Source organism: Lonchura striata, chromosome 16, assembly GCF_046129695.1.
Source record: "Lonchura striata isolate bLonStr1 chromosome 16, bLonStr1.mat, whole genome shotgun sequence".
In the NCBI taxonomy this organism is placed as follows: Eukaryota; Metazoa; Chordata; class Aves; order Passeriformes; family Estrildidae; genus Lonchura; species Lonchura striata.
Window position 1 is genome coordinate 3,427,657 of NC_134618.1, and position 14,573 is coordinate 3,442,229.

The 14,573-nt window shown below is 54.3% G+C and overlaps 1 protein-coding gene across 1 annotated transcript in view; it reads right to left on the bottom strand.

Moving 5' to 3' along the window:
- Window positions 1-6,224: 6,224 nt before the first annotated feature.
- The window catches only part of DNAAF8 (dynein axonemal assembly factor 8), a 90,818-nt gene continuing 82,469 nt past the window's right edge, over window positions 6,225-14,573 (bottom strand). The window contains exons 30-32 of the mRNA XM_077786797.1: window positions 13,890-13,975; window positions 9,463-9,532; window positions 6,225-6,413 (exon numbers count right to left, since the gene is read on the bottom strand). Coding sequence (XP_077642923.1) covers window positions 6,336-6,413; window positions 9,463-9,532; window positions 13,890-13,975 — 234 coding nt within the window. The 3' untranslated portion in view covers window positions 6,225-6,335. The remainder of the gene's footprint in view (window positions 6,414-9,462; window positions 9,533-13,889; window positions 13,976-14,573) is intronic.

Genomic DNA, 14,573 nt, shown 5'->3' on the forward strand with positions numbered 1-14,573 from the left:
GTGCCAGGCAGGTTAGCTGGGACATCACAGCAGGCAGATCACAGAATAGTTCTGCTTGGAAGAGACCACTGGAGCTCATCTGGTTCCACCCTGCTCCAGCAGGGTCCCCCAGAGCGTGTTGCTCAGGATTGTGGACAAATGGCTCTTGAATATCTCCAGGGAAGGAGCCTCAAGAGTCCCTCTGGGCAGCCTGGGCCAGTGCTGGGTCACTGGAAGTTCTTCTTCGTGTTGATGGTTTAGTGGGAACCTTTAGTGGGAATGGTCAGAGCTTGGCCTCACTGATCTTGGAGGTCTTTTCCATCCCTAATGATTCCATGTCCAAACAGAACTCCTGGGATCAGTTCCTGCCCATTGCTGGGCCCTGGAGCAGAGCCTGGCTCTGCCCGGCCCCTCCCTGCACACAGGGACAGCCAGGGACACCAGGGCTGGGGGCCCCTCTCAGCTGGGGCTCCTCTCCAGCTGAGCAGCCCCAGCTCCCTCAGCCTTTCCTCACAGGGAGATGCTCCAGGCTCCTCACCACTTTCTTGGGCAAACCCATCCCAAACAGACCCATTGGAGACACCTGGGGTTCCTCAGCACCTGCAGCATCTCGGTCACCTTGCTGGACACACGCTTTCATCTTCAAAATCATCTCTGAAAGCTCACAAAGATGTCAGGAGGCTCCTGATGGCCAGAAAAGGGCCAACATCCCACAGGTGTGCAGGGAAGAGACTCCAGGGGTCAGATTCAGGTTCACCTGGCAGAGCAGCCAAGCACAGTCTCAGGACAGGGCTCAGCAGAGCCCCAGCTGAGGCTTAAATATCCCCACAGGGGTGGGTGGATGGATGGATGGATGGATGGATGGATGGATGGATGGATGATGGATGGATGGATGGATGGATGGATGGATGGATGGATGGATGAGGGATTGATGGATGGATGATGGATGGATGGATGGATGGATGATGGATGATGGATGGATGATGGATGCATGGTGGATGGATGGATGGATGATGGATGATGGATGCATGGTGGATGGATGGATGATGGATGGATCGGTGATGGATGGATGGATGGATGGATGATGGATGGATGGATGGATGGATGAGGGATGGATGGATGGATGGATGGATGGATGGATGGATGGATGATGGATGGATGGATGGATGGATGAGGGATGGATGGATGGATGGATGGATGGATGATGGATGGATGGATGGACCCTACAGCCCCTCAGCTGAGCTCCCCAGGAGTTTTTGTAGGCCCAGTTGACCACACACTGTGTGAAACTCTCCTGGCAGAGCTTCTACCTTGGTTTACTGGATCAAAGGGGTCACTTTTGGGGACAAGCAGTGGTGTTGCTGCCGGGCCATGGCCATGGGCGTGCCAGGAGGGCCCAGACAAGGCAGTGCCAGCCCAGGTGTCCTGCGTGGCCCAGCCGGAGCCCGCAGCGAGCTCCTGTGCCTGCTGTGGCTGAGCTTCCCTCAGCTCCCGCTGCCTCAGCCCGCTATCAGCACACCAAGCGCCCTTTGTGCTCCTCCAGCCCTGCCAGGGCAGTGCCAAGCACCAGCGACGCCCAGCTCCTGCTGCCACGGGCCTGGAGAGGATTGGAGAAGGGCCACTGCCTTCCCACGGGACAGAACTGGGACTGGAGCCCCGGTCCTGACCCCAGCCCAGGGAGACAGGGGTGAGGCAAGGACCAGCCACCACCCCTGGGAGGTCACGGCCATGGGATGAGGCATGGGTTGTGCGTGAAAGGACCATAAACATCAGCCAAACCCTCTGCCATGGGCACGGACACCTTCCACTGTCCCAGGCTGCTCCAAGCCCATCCAGCCTGGCCTTGGGCACTGCCAGGGATCCAGGGGCAGCCACAGCTGCTCTGGGCACCCTGTGCCGGGGCTGCCCACCCTCCCAGGGAACAATTCCTTCCCAATATCCCATCCATCCCTGCCCTCTGGCAGTGGGAGCCATTCCCTGTGTCCTGTCCCTCCATCCCTTGTCCCCAGCCCCTCTGCAGCTCTCCTGGAGCCCCTTTGGGCCCTGGCAGGGCTCTGAGCTCTCCCTGGAGATCAGCAGTGTCTCGTGGCCAAGAGAGGTGCTTTTGGCTCTGTCAGCCAGAGCAGGGCAGAATTTGTGGGCATGGGAGGAGTGTGGCACAGGATTATTGAGTCTGGATGATCCAAGGACAGCTCCAGCAGGTCCATCAGCTCCTCCTGCTTCCTGAGCCAGGGACCTCAGGAGATGAAACCCAAGTGCCCATTCTCAAGTTTGCTGGGAGGGCAGCAAATCCTGCTGGCTGTGCAGTAATTCCCAGCTTGGTGGCTCTGGGAGGTGCCATGGGACATTGCCAGGGCTCAGCAGGGCTGATGTGCACGGGGCTGAAGCAGGAACATTTTTGGGGTGCAAGAGTCAGTTTGGCCAGGCTGAGCGGGCTGAGCAGTCGATGTGGCTGCAGAGGGTGAGCAGAGCTGGCACCCAGCTCCCCCAGCAGTGGCTGGGCGCTGGTCACAGCCCCCCAGAGATGGGCACGGCCGGGCAGTGCCCGTGGGGCTGAGCTGCTCCTGCAGCTCGTGCCAGCTCAGCCCTGCCCTGCTCAGGCTGCCGAGGGCAGTGATCCTGTGCCCTGGATCACCTCTTGGGGTGTCAGTGTCCCCCTGCTGCTGGGGACAGCCAGGCAGGAGTTGCCAGGGTGCTGATCTGGCCTCAGCACAGAGGAGCTACGAAGCTGCAGAGGAGTGAGGCTCTGCCTGTGACTCTGGGGAGAGCATCCAGCAGCTGCACATCCCTGGGACACCAATCCTTCCCGAGGAGGGACAAAGGGCCCACCTGAGAGCTCCCAGCGAGTCAGTGAACACCATGTCCCCAGCCCAGGGCACAGCAGGAGCTGCTCTGCCCCCAGCACCTGCCCTAAAGGGAGCTGGGAGAGTGGGATTTCAGCACCAGGCACTGTGTTCCTATTTTTGTCACAGCAGGACCCTAAGGAGTTAACAGCAAATGCCACCTCCTGTATTTTATCTCTCCTCCATTGAGGCAGCTCTGACACTGGCAGCAGAACAATGCAAAATTCTGATTAGCTCTGGTTTTCCAGCAAGAGGGGAGGCACAAGAGGGTGGGGATTTAATACTATTCTGCATAATTTTTAATCTAAATTCCATTTCTTTTCTTTTCTTTCTCCAGGAAGCAAACAATCTAGGGGGTTTTGTACTCCATTTCTTGCTTTCATAATCTAAATGAATTGTTTGCAAGTAGGAGCCAGCTGCAAAGCTGGCAATCTCGGATCAAATCTGCCTTTCTCCTAGTTCTTTCAATCATTAATTTGCTCCTCAGCTCTGATTAGCTAATCCTGGCTGCCTTGTGGCAGTTTCCAGGGAAAAACGGTGCAAGAGCTGCAGCTCCCATTGATGGAGGGATTGATTCCTGGTCCTCGTGGAGCTCCTGGTTGTCACTTCCCCAGAGACAAGTGGGGTATTCTCTAGGAGAAAAGGCTGGCAGGGTTATTTCTGGCATGCTGGCATTTTGGAAATACCAGAGGATGATGCTTTCCCCTGATCTGTGAGTTTGTTACGCTGAGATTAATTAGCTGGGCTTTAAAATAGGAATCCAAAGCACTGCAGCAGTTCTTTGCTCGGAGCTATCTGGGTGCTGCCCCATTTTTGGGTCGTTGTTGCTGTGCCTGGGGAATGTGGCAGAGCTGCCACCTCCATTTCTCAGGTGGGAAACTGAGGCACAGGGTGTGCTTACGGGTGGATGGAGGCTCACAGAGCTCAAGCCTCAGCAGGGATGTCTGGAAGGGCATGGGAAATGGGACCTGCTTTGTGCCAGGCCCTGGTTTGTTCCACTCTGAAATTATCTTTACTCAGAGGGCGGGCAGGCCCTGGCACAGCCCCTGGATCCCTGGCAGTGCCCAAGGCCAGGCTGGAGCAGCCTGGGACAGTGGGAGGTGTCCCTGCCATGGCTGGTGGAGGATGGGATGGACTTTAACGTCCCTTCACACCCAAACCATTCATAATTCTCTGATTTTATTAATTAATTCTATGAATTAATGAATTAATTGGTCTCAGCTCCTGGGAGTGATCCTGCCGAGCCCAGATGGGCTGGGGGTGTCCCACAGGGATGTCACCTCCCCAGGCTGACTGCTGGCACTCCCCAGAGCATCCCCTCATCATGCCCAGCTGCAGTCCCCCAGGTCTGAGGCCCAGGTGAGGGGACAGGGCTCTGTGGCCCTTGTGGCACCAGGCTGGGGTCAGGGCTGCTGCTGGCCCCGTGTGCCCCTTCCTCACGTGCAGCTCCACAGGGCTGCTCCCTCAGCTGCTGCCTTTATTCCATTCCTTTTCCAGATAAATTCCCCGAGTGCTGGGGGTGGATCCTTTTAATTTCCATTTGTTTCAAAGCGGTACAGGGCTTACAAGCATGACAGAAATGTGCCTGGAGTGCAGGAAATGGCCTACTTAGCTGCAGGAGCAGAGCAGGCTCCTCCAGCACGGTGACTCCAAGGACCTCATCCTCCCCAGGGACCAGGGCAGCTGCCTCCTTCCCTCTCCAGCTCCTTTCTGGAGATGTTTTGTCCTACCACAAAGCCCAAAGAGCCCGTGCAGGCAGAACGGTGCTGGGGAGCAAAGATTGGGAGAAATTTCCAGGGTTGGACAGGGCTTGGGAGCAGCCTGGGATAGTGGAAGGTGTCCCTGCCCACAGCAGGGCGTGGGACTGGATGGGTTTGAAGGTTTCTTCCAACACAAACCAGGCTGGGTTTCTGTGCTTGTGACACTGAAATGCCGTGTGAGGTCAGGCCAGGTCCCTGTGTCCCCCTCACACCTGGCTGGCTGTGACAATCCCTTCTGGCTGGTCCAGGGTTAGAGGAGGGCAGGGCTGTGTTGGGACTGGTACCTGCTCAGGAAGCAGAGCTTGCAGGGCCACACCTCTGACAGCTCTGGGACTTCCTGGGCACTTTTGTCTCATCTGCAAAGGGACAGATGTCAGAGGTGTCACCTTGCCACAGTTAGTGGGAGCTGGGAGGAGGAGAGCTCACCCCAGGCTCATGTGCCCACAGCAGCCAGAGCTGGGCTGGCCACGCTGCTCTGCCCTCACCTCTGGGACACTCACAGGGGCTGTCCCTGCCACCTCTGCCATGGCTGGAACTAGCAGCAGGCACAGAATGACAGAATGTCCTGAGCTGGAAGGCACCCAAAGGGATCGTGGATCCAGCCCCTGGCCCTGCACAGACACCCCAACAATCCCACCCTGTGCCTGAGCGTTGTCCAAACACTCCTGGAGCTCTGGCAGCCTCGGGGCTGTGCCCATTCCCTGGGGAGCCTGGGCAATGCCCAGCACCCTCTGGGGGAAGAACCTTTTCCTAAAATCCAGCCTGACCCTGCCCTGGCCCAGCTCCAGCCATTCCTGTCCCTGTCCCAGAGATTGGAGCTGCCCCTCAGGAGGAGCTGCAGCCCCCCCTGAGCTCTGCCCTCAGTCTCCTTCCCCAGCTGAACAATCCAGGTGCCCTCAGCTGCTCCTCAGACCCTTCCCCATGCCCACGTCCCTCCTTTGGGCACTCTCCAACAGCTTGGGATCCTTCTGGTATTGTGGCACCCACAACTGCCCCAGATCTGAGGTGAGGCCACACCAGGGCAGAGTATAAATCTTTGCCTTAGCAGGGCAGGTGGGAACAGGAGGCTTCCTTTCCTAAAGGAAAAAGACCCCAGAGTGTCCCAGGAAGGCTGAGGACACTCTGCAGCAGCTTCCTTTCCTCTGGGCAGCTGGAAGGGATGACAGGAGCAGCAGCTGCTGCAGGAGGAGGAAGAGGAGCAGGCCCGTGTGCCCATGGCAGGGAGCAGGATGTGGGCTGGCACAGGGCTGCTGGAGCAGGGGCAGGTGAGCATTGAACTGTCCAGCTCAGCCTGCTGTACTGAACCTCCAGGGATGCAGCTTCCCCTCTGACTATTTCCATTTCATCTCTGGGGGTTTGTCTTTGGCTCACAGGAGCAGCAGCAAGCAGAGTCTCTCCATGGAGTCTCTGAGGCCTGGGGGAGGTGGAGGCACCTGAGAGACACAGCAGTGAACACCTTCCTTGCCCCTGTGTTTGCTCCCTGAGGTTTTCCCAGCCAGAGGAGAGCTCCCAGCCTTGCTCCATGCCCACAAGCAGATTGTCTCTGGATGGGAAGCACGGCCACAGTTCACAGGGGTTTGTTTTGGGGTACTGAGCCTTCCTCCACCACTCTCATTTCTCTGACCCATGCTAATGCCACATCTCAGACTCTGTGTTTTAATTCCAAACAAACAGTGCTGTTAGAGCTCATTGTGCCCGTGTGTCCATCTCCACAGAGGCATCCAAGGCTGCCTGGGGGCCTCGCCCATCTCTGCTAGCAATCCTGGCATTCAATTCGGTGGGTGCTCTCCGATGTCAGGGAGTCAAAAAAGCAGCAGAGCAGCTCCTGGGCCTGGGGAGAAACCAAGGAAAGGTTTGGAGGAGAGCTGTGAGTTCTGTGTGTGGCAAAGAAACTTTTTTCCAGAGGCAGGGTTAGGGTTTCTCGTGCAGAGGCTGTTTCTGGGCTGGATTAATCCCAGCACAGAAGTGGCTGTGAGTGTCCCACAGCAGGGAAGCCCTGCTCCTTGTGATGCTCAGGAGTTATGTGTGCAAGGAGCTGAAGAAAAGCAAGGTGCTGAGTGGGAAATCCCCTCCCTCCCTGGCTGCTCTGCCTGTCCTTCCCAAACCCAGCCCCTGGCATGGCTGTTAGTGAGCTGGAGAGGCCAAGGTGGTGCCAGGGGCTGCAGTCCTGGCTGTGCTCATGGGCACCCGGCCCCAGAGCACTGGGGATGCTGTGCTGCCACCCCTCCCACACAGCCCTCGGGCCCTCCTGCCAGCCCTGCCTCTCCTGACAGCTTTTTAGTCTCCTTCATGGGCCTGCAGCCCTCTGCCTGCTGCTGAGGGACGGGATCTGGGAGGTGTTTTCCCTGTGCTGCTCCAGTTCCAGGCTGAGGGAGAGATCAGTGCTGCCAGGGGAGGCTGGGCTGCTCCCCGTGGGCTCTCACTGAGGGACAGAGCTGTGTCACCGCACTGCTCTGATGGTGGCAGGTCGGTGATGTCACCGAGGGACAGCCACTCTGTCCCCACAGCGCCAGGCCAGCCACAGCCACTGCTGCAGCTGAGGGGGAGTGTCCAGCCCCAGGACATCCCAGTGCCCAGCTGAGCACAGCACTCCCTGACCACTCCCTTAGCACTGGAGACATCCCAGTTTGGGCATGGACCAGCTGCAGGAACATCTGGGACACCCCTGTGGAAGGTCACCAGCCCGTAATGGTGGCACCACCAAACCATGGCCCTGTCACTTCCAAATGTCAGCTGTGCTGGGTGTGCACCTGCAGGGCACTGGGGGGAACAGGGAACTCCCAAAGGCTGGATTTGTCTGCTCCTCAGGCAGGTGTTTCACCCAGGGCAGGTGAAGGTGCTCCAGGAATGCAGCAGAAGCAGGCACAGATGTCAGCACTGCACATTTGGAAAGCCGATTTCTCATCCTGTTGCTAATCCCAAATCACACTGGGAGTGAGGATGATGTTCCATTCACTTCCACGGCTTGACTCCACCAGGAAAGGCTGCAGCTGTGCTCAGACCATGAGGATTTGAAATCCATGTTCATTTAACCCTCCTGAACTTTGCCTGATATCTGTGTTGTTGCTCATTAGCTTTGCCCTGCAAAGCCTGGCTGACATTTCACAAACTCATTAGCAGGAGATCAGAGGCTCGAACATCATTCCTGGGGCCATCCTTTGAGGAACAGATTCCCCGGTGCCTTTTGCTCCTCAGATCTCACTGCGATTCCTGAGCCTACCCTGAGCTTGGGAGGGAAGGGCCCATTGGAAAAGCAGCAGGAGCTGCTGCTGTGCACTTTGTACCCCCAGGGAGATGTGCTGCTGTCCCAGGACCGCATTCCTGCAGGAAGCTCCGAGCTCTCTGCTTCCAGAGGGGTTCGACTGCACATCCCAGGCTGCCAGGAGCAGGGAGAAGGGCTGGGCATATTTGCTTTTTCTCCTCTCAAGCACAAAAAGCCCTCTAAGCCTCTCGCTGATAGGCTCGTTCCCCCAGCGCCGGCAAGGAGAAGGGATTTTCTGTCAGGCACGGAGATGTGATGTCCTTTCAAAGCAAATCAGGAGACAGCCTGGACTTGCTGGCCTGTCACATCCCTTGGCAGCAGCCTGGCACCCTGGCAGGAGCCGGGGCTGGGCTGCGAGAGCTCCGCGGAGCCGCGCGGGCAGCCGGGCACTGCCCGCTGTGCCCTCGGGAAAGGCTGGATCAGCTCGGGCACTCCGGGGAAGCTGGGCTGCTTCTGTGTGCGGGAAAAGCAGGGATGCACACTTCAAAGAGGGCTCGGTGTCTTTTAAGGCTCAATCCTTAGAGCACTGGTGCTTGAAGGCAGCAGCTCTGATGTGTTAGATGAGGTTACAAACGCATCTCACTTTCCTGCTGGGCTTTTATTGGGGAAAAAAAGGGGATCCAGAGGAGAGGTTTGTCCACTTGCTATCGTTTCTCACTCTCCACAAGTCTTTTATCGCAGAACCACAGAATGGTTTGGGCTGGAAGGGAACTGAAAGCTCATGCCACTCCACCCCCCTGGCACGGGCAGGGGCACCTCCACCAGGACTTCACATCTCCTGATCCCAGCTCCTCAGGCTCTGCCTCCTCTCTCCAAACCTCTCGTTTGTTTTGAACTAAACTTTGATGATTACAGCCCGAATTTTGAATGCATTTATGCAGTTTATTCCCATTAGCTGCCCACATGTCTGGAGCTCAGTGTTTCCTTTCTTGGGCTGAATTACTGAGAAAATATTCAGCTAGACCATCCCTGGAATGGCTAATAGCTTCACTCCTCCTCTTCCACTTGGATTTGAGCTTCTGAAATGCAACTTTCAGAACACAGAACCTGTGCCAGCTTGGCCATAGGCTGAATGAACATTTCTTGTCACTATTTTTGACAAATATCACAGACACTTGAAATTCTTCCCTGGCACAGGGTGCCCAGAGCAGCTGTGGCTGCCCCTGGATCCCTGGCAGTGCCCAAGGCCAGGCTGGACAGGGCTTGGAGCAGCCTGGGACAGTGGAAAGTGTCCCTGGCCATGGCAGGGGTGGCACTGGATGGGCTTTAAGGTCCTTTCCAACCCAAACCATTCCACAATTCTGTGATATTTTTCTCAGTGTTGATTTTTCACTAAAAAGTAACAGAATCTCTATGGAAAATACAGAACCGTTATCAATATCTCCAAATATTTTGATGCAGAACTGTGTCACCACTGTGATGTGGGAGACAGTTTGACAGGATTTTGGTCCCACCTTCCCATGTTCTGGGCTCTCAGCCTAAGCAAGGCTTGGGGATGTCACCACCTCTGACTCACAAAAGTTCTCAATTTCTTTGGAATTTCAACCATTATTACCAGGTTTCCTACATCACAGGAGCACAAAGAACACATATCCATACCACAAACTTCTCTACTTGCCTGGTTCTCATTTTGGGGGTAAAGGAGATGCTCTGCAGTGTCCAGGACTGACTGGTTCTGCCAGCAGGCACTGGGGGCAAAGAGAAAGGGCATCAGGGTTAGTTTGCCATGTCAGCTGGGAGGGAGGGAGATAACCCAGCCCTGGGGAGGTCTGAGCTCTGTGCCAGCAGCATCTGCTGCTGCTCCTCTTTACACAGCTAAATCCTGGGTTTTACAAAGCTTTGTGTAAATGGCTTTGCACTATTTAAATACAAACCTTCAAACAAACTTTAAATACAAACTGGACAAGCCATGTCCAGTTGCCTAAGGGTGGTGCTGGGGCAGTGGGAAATGCACATAAATGTGGGTACTTGGCTCTGGACAAGGGGCTTTTTCTCCACTGAGATAATCTGGGTGTTTTCCCCCAGTCCCAGGATTTGCTGTATTGCCTGGAGATATATATATATATAGATATATATATATCTATATATCTATATATAGATATATATAGATATATATAGATACATATAGATATATATAGATATATAGAGCCTGCAGCAGCAGGCACTGCCTCACCACCTCACCAGTCCTGGCTTTGCTCTGGTCCTCCTCAAGCCACACATGACCTGACCTCAAAATGCATTCCAGAGAAATGGAAAGGCAAGGTACCAAGTTCAGAAGTGCCTTTTTAAGGGACTCTGTGCACACTGGGAGCCTCGGGCTTGAGAACTCTCCTGAGGCTTTGGAAAGCACTCCCTGCTCCCTGCCCCCATAGCCAGGTATTGTACTTGGCAACAGTTTTCCCTTCACTGGTTTTCAACAGCTCCGAGATTTTACACCCCATGTGTTCATTTTTTTTTTTTTCTCTCTCTCTCTTTTTTTTTTTTCCTTAATTTCTACACCTCCTTCCCCTCCAAAGCTCCCCAGGATGAGCTTCCTATAGGGATAACATCGCTCCCTGCTAGCTGCAATTAGCACTTGGTAAGAATGTTTCACCAGAGAGAAAAACATCCCGCTAAGTTCCTCAGCTCTTGGCTTCTGCTCTGATTGCAGTGCCTCATTTCAAGGCAGGAAGGCACAAAGCCTGGCCTAAACTCTCATTTTTTCTTGCTTCAGCTCGGTTTTAGGGGTGCTTTAGTCAAACCCTGCCTACTGAGGTGAGCTGCTAAGTCTGTGCACAACACAGATCCTGACAATCTTAAAGTGTTTTTTAAATGCTTAAACCATAGAGGAGTAATCACTGTGGAACCAGCATCACCTCTTAAGGCAGCTAAATCTGGTTTGTCATGCATAAAAAGCAGAGCGTGCCTCCCTTGCAGGAGTTGCTTTGAATCTACTGCTGTAAATTCTTGCCTCTGCCACCCTGCAGCCAGGAAATGTGGCTGTGAAAACAAGTTATGACAGGGAAAATTCAGATGCTTTACCCTGAGCCATCCAGGCAGCCAGATGCTGACAGAAGAAGAAAGGTAAATCCCACATGGATTTCCCTTGTCTGTGGACAGGATGGGGTCACTTCCCTCTGTGGGGTCCCCACTGCTCCCTCACCCCTTCCAAACACCCCCTCTGCCCTGTGACCTCCCTTGGCACACTCCCAGATTCCTGCTCTGGCTGCACTTTGGCAGGCAACCAAACTGCCAGGCTGCTTTTGTGCCCACACCTGCAATGTCCCTTTTCCTGTGCTCAGTGGTTTTTGGTGCAGAAATATTGCCCTGGATGTCCAGAGAGCAGCCAGAGTGGGCCCTGCTGCTGAACAACCACAGCAAGGGAAATCTGGGGCTGGCTCCAAATCCCCAGGATCTGAATGCCTGTCCTTGACAGAGCTGGTTTAGGAAAGCTTTAACAAGCTCAGGACTAGGAGCAGAGCCCCCATTGTTCCACTCAACACCTGATTCCTTTTATCCCAGCCCATCTCTGACATCACAGCCGGGTTCCATAGAGATGGGAACGTCCCTCCCCGTGGCACAAAGCCAGAGAAATGTGGCTCAGCTGGGATTCGAGGGCTGGGAAATAATCCCATCACCACGCCGAGGCTTCAGCAGTGCAGCTGAAGTGCAGGGACCTGGGCAGGTACTGGAATCCTGAGCCCTGGCAGAGACAGGGAGATAAATATCCAGTGATTTATCCGGGACAGAAGGGGCTGATGGAGCTGTAAGAGTAATTAACCTCGGGTGTTATTCAAACTGAATGATGTCTTGGCATGAAGTGTCCTTGGGAGGCACCAGTGAAGTCAGGCTCATTTTAAAAAAGTTCGACAGCTTGAGAGACAAAAAGGGTGTGAGCTCCTGATCTCCCTGAGGATCAGAGCCCTCCCTCCTCCCACCCTCGGGCACGCCTTGCTGCCCCTCCCTTCCACAGGCATTTTCCATCATGCAGGCAAAAATGGTTTTAATTTTTCTGTAGTTCCATTGGTTTGGTGGTTTGAGGTTTAATTTTTTTTTTTTTTTTTTGTAGAGCTGGTTTGAAAAGGCTCTGTGATCACTGGTTCTGGCAAGGTGGGGAGAGGCAGAGTGGACCCTGCTGTCTGGGGGTAGATCCTGCTGTTTGAGGGTGGATCCATTCATTTGAGAGTGGATCCTGCTGTTTGAGGGTGGATCCATTCATTTGACAGTGGATCCTGCTGTTTGGGGCTGATGCTGCCCTTTGGAAGTGCCTCCTGACCCCCATAAGTTACCCAGGGGTATTTTGGAGTTCAGCACAGAAGTTCATCCTTTGTACAGAGCAGGAGGGGGGTGAAGGTGCAGGGATTGGCACCGATTCCTGCTCAGCCCCTCGGGGCTCTGGAAGCCTGGAGAAGCCACAGGAGGTGTCCTTGGTGGGGCTGCCTTGGGACCAGCCCCTGGAATCACAGCCAGCCTGAAGGAGAGGGGAGTACTGCAGCACCCCATGACTGTGGTGCTGGGGAAAATAGAGATATGGGGATCTTGAGTGACTGTCCCAGAACTACCTTCAGCAGTGACCTCCAGGGTTCCCAAAAGTTCACTTTTTTTTCTTTGTAAACCAGAGAAAGCTGGGAGAAATCTCACCACAAAGGTCTTGGCTAACTTGCTGTTTGTCTGCCCTTGCAGAGCAGAAGGTTTGGGATGTGGCACCCAAGGGTGTGATTTTTAATGAATGGAAGCAAATTCAAAATGCTGTCAGTAGCTTAAAAACACTTTTGAAAAGTTACCAATGAGATCTGTTCCAACCATTCCTCACAGGTGTGGCCCTGGGAACATTTCTGCAAAGAATGAGAACTCTGAGGTGCAGCTGTGTGGATGTTCAGCTTTGATCCCTTGGAGCCTGCAAGCTCCAGCATCCCTGAATCCATGGACAGCACTTTCTGGAAGCCCTCCAGAGGGCACAGCCAGTGTCAGGATGGGGTTTTTGGCTGCTGGGCTGCTCCACATGGGATATGGCACAGCCCTGACTCGTGGTTCCTGTGCCAGAGGAACCATGTGTGAGAGCTGCACATGCCAGTGCCAAATACCAGCCCCGTGCAGGAGCCCTTCCCTCTGGGGAACACAGGGTTAATTGCCCTGCTAATCACTCTGTTTCACTAATCAGTCCCTGCAGAGGGGTTCTGTTTGTTTTTCCAGGCTTATACATCCTCTACCCAGCATTTCTGGTGATTTATTTAAGAGGCTAATTTTTGATTTTTGCTTTCTGGCATTTATTTTAAGGTTTGGTTTTCTGTTTTTTTTTTTTTTTTTTTCTTTTCCTTCACAGCAAACATAAAATCTGCTAAGATATTTCTCCTAGGAATTTTATTGATGCAGCAGGTCTATTCCCAATTGTGAGTCCTAATTTCAGAGAATTCCCTGTATTCATGGAACCATGCTGCTGAGCCTTATAGACACTGCAAGTGCTTAACAAAGGTGGCTGGGTTTTTAAAGGTCCTGAGTAGAGGACACATGACTTGGAAACTGGGGGACACTCTCAGGTATTGGGCCACTCATGACAAGAGACACTGGGGGGGCTGGAGCATGTCCAGGGAAGGGAACAGAGCTGGGGAGGGTCAGGAGCACCAGAAGGGGCTGAGGGAGCTGGGAAGGGGCTCAGCCTGGAGAAGAGGAGGCTCAGGGGGACCGTGTGGCTCTGCACAACTCCTGACAGGAGGGGACAGCCAGGAGGGTCCCTGGGAACAGAGACAGGACAAGTGGAAACAGCCCCAACTGTGCCAGGGGAGGTTTAGGTTGGACATTGGGAAAATTCTTTCATGGAAGGGGTGGTCAGGCACTGGCACAGCTGCCCAGGGCAGTGATGGGGTCACCACCCCTAGAAGAGTTAAAAATGTGTGGATGTGGCACTTGAGGGCCTGGTTTAATGGTGAATGTGCTGGTTCCTGGCTGGACTTGATCTTTCCCAACCTTAACAGTTACATGAACAGGGTGAGTGTGCAGAGCAGGCTGCCCTTGGGTGGGAAGCACAGAAGAGAGGTGCCCTCCCTCGGGGCAGCAGCTCCTCCTTACCTGTCCAGCAGGGAGCCCAGGGAGGTGACAGTGCTGTCCCACTGTGCTGCCAGCACCAGGCACAGCCCATCCTTCAGCAGGGAGCACTGCAAGAGAGGGAGGAACAGAGCTTTGATGCTGTTCTGCATCTGAACAAGTCTCTAAGTCTGGCTGATGGGTGAGGAACAGGAGCCACAGAGCAGCAGATCCTTCCAGGCAGAGCCAGTGCCATGTCTGAGCTGTCTGTGATCCCCACAGCCCTCCAGCATTCCTGCTGCCCTCTCTGAGTGAAAACCAGCAGAGTGCCTGGGTGTGTTATTCAGTGCCTACCTCTGCTGGAAGCAGGAACACCAAGACAGGTAAATATTGAGATATTGTAGCAGAAACATTAATTACATGAAGCAGCCCATCTCTCTCCTAGAGAGAGATGGGCAAAGGCTGACATTCACCTTTGGCTCAGCAGTGACAGATCCTTCTGGAAACACACCAGCTCTGCCCAGAGCCATTTATCTCTGACAGGAGGAAGGAGGGATGGCTCTGCTCCCCCTGTGCTGCTCTGTCCTTCCTAGAGAGCTGTGCACATTCCCTGTGCAGAGGGATGGATCCTCGGGGGACTCGGGGCACAGGCAAGCAGTGCTTACACTAATTGGCTGCTAGATGTAATTGCTGTTCCACACAGATGTACTTCAAAGGGATGCTGTCAGT